A 7,500-nucleotide genomic window follows, 5' to 3' on the forward strand; every position below is an offset into this window, starting at 1 on the left:
TCGTCATCTTCAGCGAGCTGCTGAGGAAGGGCTCGTCCACACCGGGCTACCAGTTCAAGAAGAGCATCAAGGTGCTGACCTCCACCCTGACTGTCACATCACCAGTCCTCCAACACCACAAACCTGACAGAAGTTGTGTGTGTGTGTGTGTGTGTGTGTGTAGGTGCACTACCTGGCTCTGGAGCCCAGCGTGGACAGTGACCCCTGCAGGTTTGTGTTGTGGTGTCGTGGCTCGTCGGAGCGCCTGACGCTGCAGGCTGCCAACATGGAGGTCAAACAGCTGTGGGTGCAGCACATCCAGGACGTGCTGGAGGTGCAGAGCAACTTTCTGTCTGGTGAGCGAGCACGCACACACACACACACACACACACGTTGGAGTTGATATGAATATGATCCTATTTCTCGTTTCCCACACTCCTCCAGTTTATGTTCAATTCAGAAACGTTTTTGTTCAGTCTTGTCTGATAAAGCCACATGTTCATCCAGGAAGGACTGATCACAAAGTCGGGTTAGTCAGGTTGGTCAGTTTAGTCGGGTTAGTCGGGTAAGTCGGTTGGTCAGTTTAGTCGGGTTGGTCAGTTTATTCGGGTTAGTCGGGTTAGTCGGGTTAGTCGGGTTGGTCAGTTTAGTCGGGTTGGTCAGTTTAGTCGGGTTGGTCAGTTTATTCAGGTGAGTCGGGTTGGTCAGTTTAGTCAGGTTGGTCAGTTTAGTCAGGTTAGTCGGGTTGGTCGGTTTAGTCGGGTTCGTCAGTTTATTCGGGTTAGTCGGGTTAGTCGGGTCGGTCAGTTTAGTCGGGTTGGTCAGTTTATTCAGGTTAGTCCGGTTGGTCGGGTTGGTCAGTTTAGTCGGTTTGGTCAGTTTAGTCGGGTTAGTCGGGTTAGTTGGGTGAGTCGGGTTTGTCAGTTTAGTCGGGTTTGTCAGTTTAGTCGGGTTGGTCAGTTTATTCGGGTTAGTCGGGTTAGTCGGGTAAGTCGGGTTGGTCAGTTTAGTCGGGTTGGTCTGTTTATTCAGGTTACTCGGGTTAGTCGGGTAAGTCGGGTAAGTCGGGTTGGTCAGTTTAGTCGGGTTGGTCAGTTTATTCAGGTTACTCGGGTCAGTCGGGTAAGTCGGGTAAGTCGGGTTGGTCAGTTTAGTCGGGTTGGTCAGTTTATTCAGGTTACTCGGGTCAGTCGGGTAAGTCGGGTTGGTCAGTTTAGTTGGGTTGGTCAGTTTATTCGGGTTAGTCGGTTTAGTCGGGTTAGTCAGTTGAGTCAGGTTTGTATTTGATTCTTTGAGGATTGATCCTTGTTAGAGAAGGGTTGAAGCTGGTTCAGCTGCACTGAGTGTGTCGACGCCCCGCCCCCAGCGCTCCAGTCCCCCATCGAGTACCAGAAGGAGAAAACAGGAAGTAGCAGGACTTCCTCCCTAACCAGGAAGCACTCCTCCTCCGCCTCCTGCAGGCCCTCCTCCTCCTCCTCACTGGGCCTGGCGGGGGAGGAGAGGAGCAGGATGAAGGTCTCCACCTCCAACGGGGGAGGAGCACCGTGTACGGACGCACACACCAGGGTGAGGACACACTAACACACTAACACACACACACACACACACACACACACACACACTGACAACACACACACACACACTGAACACACACACACACACACACACACACACTGAACACACGCACACACACACTGAACACACACACATACACACACACACACTGAACACACACACACACACACACAGTGAACACACACTGAACACACACACACACACACACACACACACACACACTGAACACACACACACACACACACAGTGAACACACACTGAACACACACACACACACACACACACACACACACACACTGAACACACCCACACACACACATTGAACACACACACACACTGAAAACACACACACACACTGAACACATAAACACACTGAACACACACACACACACACATACACTGAACAAACACACACACACACACACACACACACACACTGAACACACACACACACACACACTGAACACACACACACACTGAAAACACACACTGAACACACACATACACACACACACACTGAACACACACACACACACACACACACACACACACAGTGAACACACACTGAACACACACACACACACACACACACTGAACACAACCACACACACACATTGAACACACACACACTGAAAACACACACACACACACTGAACACATAAACACACTGAACACACACACACACACACATACACTGAACAAACACACACACACACACACACACACACTGAACACACACACACACACACACACTGAACACACACACACACACTGAAAACACACACTGAACACACACATACACACACACACACACTGAACACACACACACACACACACACACACACACACAGTGAACACACACTGAACACACACACACACACACACACACACACACTGAACACAACCACACACACACATTGAACACACACACACTGAAAACACACACACACACACTGAACACATAAACACACTGAACACACACACACACACACACACACTGTACAAACACACACACACACACACACACACACACTGAACACACACACACACACACACACACACACACACTGAACACACACACACACACTGAAAACACACACTGAACACACACATACACACACACACACTGAACACACACTGAACACACACTGAACACACGCACACACACACTGAACACACACACATACACACACTGAACACACACACATACACACGCTGAACACACACACACACACACACACACACACACACACACACACACTGAACACACATATTGAACACACACACACACACACACACACACACACACTGTTCAGTGTCCATGAGGAGTTTTGGGTCCAGAGGTAGTTTGGTTGTTGAGGTGGTCTGGTCTGGAGCCGCTGGTGACACCTTCCACATGTTCCACCTCAGTGTGTTTCCAAACAATGAATGCATTGAAATACATATATGTATGTGTGTGTGTGTGTGTGTGTGTGTGTATAAATATCTCCACACGGTCCTCATGCAGGTAAAAGTCAATACGTTGTGATTTAAACCTCTTGAATCGGGATCTGAAATGATGGAATGACCCACAGACATTGGTGTGTTTCCACCAGCGTCTTGGCTTTGGTGCAGGTCAAGGAGCCAGAATGATGGTGTGAACCTGAGCGTCCTGTTCACATCACAGCCCAAGGCACCTGGAGCCATTAACACCTGATTCTATTTCAGGCTCATTTCACCCAGGACTCCACCCACTTCTTCCTTCCACTGGTCACACTGACGGAGGCTGGCGGTGTTACCGCCTTTTTGCTGCAGTGGGAAATGATTATCTCCCCCTCCTCCCTCCTCTCTCTTCCTCCTCCAGCTCCAGGACAGTGATGGAGGTTGTAACGGCGTCTCCTCCACCATGTGGGTCACTCAGGACTACTCTGCAGTGAAGGAGAACGAGGTGTGTGTGAGTCGTGGTGAGACGGTTCAGATCCTGGCCACCAACCAGCAGAACATGTTCCTGGTTTACCGCCCGGCCGATAGCCAGTCCCCGGCGGCCGAGGGCTGGGTCCCGGGCCACGTGCTGGGCCCCAAAGCCGTCAAGCCCCTCAGGGACTCCGCCTCCACCTCCAACTTCTCAGCCGCAGCCGGGGGCGACGACATCAAGTAAGTCCCGCCTCCGGATCCTCAGGCAGACGCACTTCCTGTTTTTGTTTTTGTTTTTGTTTTTGTTTTTGTTTTTGTTTTGACCTTGGAAGCGAAGCTCTCCCATTGGCCGCTGGACGCAGAGGCCTCTTCCTATTGGACAGAACTGGCAGCGTGCACGGCGTGGACTCTGCTTTCACCTCCTCACACCTTGAAATGATTTGTTTGTTTCTGCTTGTTGTTTTATTTTGGGAGGAAGTGGATTCATTTTCTTTGTGTTGTTGTTGTTGTTGTTGTTGTTGTTGTCCGTGTCAGCAGTTCACTGGATGTACAACATTCCTTTGCACTACTGAAGGCCGGCTGCTGCGCCTGGCGTCAGGCGGTGCAGTACGCTGCCTCCGCTCTGGAGCCTTCAGCAGCTTTTTAAAGACGTCAAATCAATCCTCTGCCACTTGATCATGAAGCGACAAAACAACTACGTCAGGGTGGAGACGACTGTGGCTGTTCATGCTGTAAATAAACTACAACCGTCACCCGTTCAGCTGCTTTTTTCAAATCCTTTCAGAAATAGTATGACTAGTTTATAAATAGTATGACTAGTTTATAAATAGTATGACTAGTTTATAAATAGTATGACTAGTTTATAACAGTCTAGTTTTATAACTAGTATGTCAGGTTGTATAACTAGTATGTTTAGTTTATAACTAGTAACTCTAGTTGTATAACTAGTATCTCTAGTTGTATAACTAGTATGTTTAGTTTATAACTAGTAACTCTAGTTGTATAACTAGTATCTCTAGTTGTATAACTAGTATGACTAGTTTATAACAAGTATGTCTAGTTTATAACTAGTATGTCTAGTTTATAACTAGTATGTCTAGTTTATAACTAGTATGACTAGTTTATAAGTAGCATGACTAGTTTATAACTAGTATGTCTCGTTTATAACTAGTATGACTCATTTATAACTAGTATGTCTGGTTTATAACTAGTATGTCTAGTTTCTAGTTTATAACTAGTTTGACTAGTTTATAACTAGTATGTCTTGTTTATAACTAGTATGCCTCGTTTATAACTAGTATGTCTAGTTTATAACTAGTATGACTAGTTTGTAACTAGTATGACTAGTTTATAACTGGTATGATTCGTTTATAACTAGTATGTCTAGTTTATAACTAGTATGTCTAGTTTATAACTAGTATGCCTAGTTTATAACTAGTATGTCTAGTTTATAACTAGTATGTCTAGTTTATAACTAGTATGCCTAGTTGTATAACTAGTTTGTCTAGTTGTATAACTAGTTTCTCTAGTTGTATAACTAGTTTCTCTAGTTGTATAACTAGTGTGTCTAGTTGTATAACTAGTTTATCTAGTTGTATAACTAGTGTGTCTAGTTGTATAACTAGTTTCTCTAGTTGTATAACAGGTATGTGTAGTTGTATAACTACTATATCTAGAGCCTCCACTAGGAAGGTTGTTTCCTATTCTCGTACATAGTAAGAAGGTATTTACTGTAACGAGTGTTAATGTGACGCTGAATGGGACGTTAGGCTTAGGGTTCCAGTCTTCATTGTAGGTTCTATGAGCCGCCAGGTGGTGCTCTACCCAGTGTAAGCATTAGCATGCAGGTGGAGCGAGGCTCATCCAGCTCCACCTACATGCTAATGCTAACACTGGCTATTGTAAGCATTAGCATGCAGGTGGAGCGAGGCTCATCCAGCTCCTCACACTCGCTGCTGCTGCTGCTGCTGCTGCTGCTGCTGCTGCTGCTGCTTCCTTAGTTTAGATGTTGAGCAACATGTCAACAAAGCACTGAACAGCTGTGACGCAGCATCACCTGTGACAAGGTACCTGAGCTGTTCAGGTCTGTCTCTCCCTCTGTCTGTCTCTCTCTCTGTCTCTCTCTCTCTGTCTCTCTCTCTGTATGTCTCTGTCTCTGTCTCTCTCTCTCTGTCTCTCTCTCTGTCTCTCTGTCTCACTCTGTCTGTCTCCCTCGCTCTCTGTCTCTCTCTCTGTCTGTCTCTCTCTCTCTGTCTCTCTGTCTCTCTCTGTCTGTCTCCCTCGCTCTCTGTCTCTCTCTCTGTCTGTCTCTCTCTCTCTGTCTCTCTCTCTGTCTGTCTCTCTCTCTCTGTCTCTCCATCTCAGTGTTGTTTAACCAACCTCTCCGTCCCTCCTCTCCTCTTCTCTGATTGGCCGGTGGTGGCTCCGCCCCCTCTGACTGCTGCTGGTTGTTCTGGTTCCTGTACCGACAGGAAGTCTCTGTCGTGGAACAGCCTGCGTTCCAGGAAGCAGGAAGTCAAGGAGGGCGTCGCCGGGGTCAAAGTTCAGGAGAACGGGCTCCTGAAAGCCAGAGAGCCCGCGGCGGGCCCCGCCCCCCCGCGGGCCAAGGGCAAAGTAAGTAAGAGGATGACGCCCACTGATGATGTCATACCTGTGTGCCCGACCCCACCTCGCTGATGATGTCATACCTGTGTGCCCCGCCCCCTCACTAATGATGTCATACCAGTGTGCCCCGCCCCCTCACTGATGATGTCATACCTGTGTGCCCCGCCCCCATTTTTGGTTTTTAGTTGAGTGTGACTTAGTGAAGTCCTCCCTCTCTTCATGTCCTCCATCAAACAGGAAGTCCTCCCTCTCTACAGGAAGTCCTCCCTCTCTTCTTGTCCTCCATCAAACAGGAAGTCCTCCCTCTCTACAGGAAGTCCTCCCTCTCTTCTTGTCCTCCCTCTCTACAGGAAGTCCTCCCTCTCTTCATGTCCTCCATCAAACAGGAAGTCCTCCCTCTCTACAGGAAGTCCTCCCTCTCTTCTTGTCCTCACTCTCTACAGGAAGTCCTCCCTCTCTTCTTGTCCTCCATCAAACAGGAAGTCCTCCCTCTCCACAGGAAGTCCTCCCTCTCTTCTTGTCCTCCATCAAACAGGAAGTCCTCCCTCTATACAGGAAGTCCTCCCTCTCTTCTTGTCCTCCATCAAACAGGAAGTCCTCCCTCTCTTCTTGTCCTCCATCAAACAGGAAGTCCTCCCTCTCTACAGGAAGTCCTCCCTCTCTTCTTGTCCTCCGTCAAACAGGAAGTCCTCCCTCTCTTCGTGTCCTCCATCAAACAGGAAGTCCTCCCTCTCTTCTTGTCCTCCATCAAACAGGAAGTCTTCCCTCTCTTCTTGTCCTCCATCAAACAGGAAGTCCTCCCCCTCTTCTTGTCCTCCATCAAACAGGAAGTCCTCACTCTCTACAGGAAGTCCTCCCTCTCTTCTTGTCCTCTATCAAACAGGAAGTCCTCCCTCTCTACAGGAAGTCCTTCCTCTCTTCTTGTCCTCCATCAAACAGGAAGTCCTCCCCCTCTTCTTGTCCTCCATCAAACAGGAAGTCCTCACTCTCTACAGGAAGTCCTCCCTCTCTTCTTGTCCTCTATCAAACAGGAAGTCCTCCCTCTCTACAGGAAGTCCTCCCTCTCTTCTTGTCCTTCATCAAACAGGAAGTCCTCCCTCTCTTCTTGTCCTTCATCAAACAGGAAGTCCTCCCTCTCTTCTTGTCCTCCATCAAACAGGAAGTCCTCCCCCTCTTCTTGTCCTCCATCAAACAGGAAGTCCTCCCTCTCTTCTTGTCCTCCATCAAACAGGAAGTCCTCCCTCTCTTCTTGTCCTCCATCAAACAGGAAGTCCCCCCCCTCTTCTTGTCCTCCATCAAACAGGAAGTCCTCCCTCTCTTCTTGTCCTCCATCAAACAGGAAGTCCTCCCTCTCTTCTTGTCCTCCATCAAACAGGAAGTCCTCCCCCTCTTCTTGTCCTCCATCAAACAGGAAGTCCTCCCTCTCTTCTTGTCCTCCATCAAACAGGA

At 48.2% G+C, this 7,500-nt stretch overlaps 1 protein-coding gene across 1 annotated transcript in view; it reads left to right on the forward strand.

The window, feature by feature from the left end:
- Positions 1 to 7,500, forward strand: part of kalrna (kalirin RhoGEF kinase a) — a 119,192-nt gene that overhangs the window by 88,529 nt on the left and 23,163 nt on the right. The window contains exons 42-46 of the mRNA XM_080018985.1: positions 1 to 71; positions 164 to 335; positions 1,346 to 1,545; positions 3,398 to 3,687; positions 5,919 to 6,060. The exon at positions 1 to 71 is cut by the window's left edge and continues 115 nt beyond it. Of these exons, the coding sequence (XP_079875111.1) occupies positions 1 to 71; positions 164 to 335; positions 1,346 to 1,545; positions 3,398 to 3,687; positions 5,919 to 6,060 (875 nt within the window). The remainder of the gene's footprint in view (positions 72 to 163; positions 336 to 1,345; positions 1,546 to 3,397; positions 3,688 to 5,918; positions 6,061 to 7,500) is intronic.

This window comes from Zeus faber (genome assembly GCF_960531495.2).
Source record: "Zeus faber genome assembly, chromosome: 18".
Taxonomy (NCBI): Eukaryota; Metazoa; Chordata; class Actinopteri; order Zeiformes; family Zeidae; genus Zeus; species Zeus faber.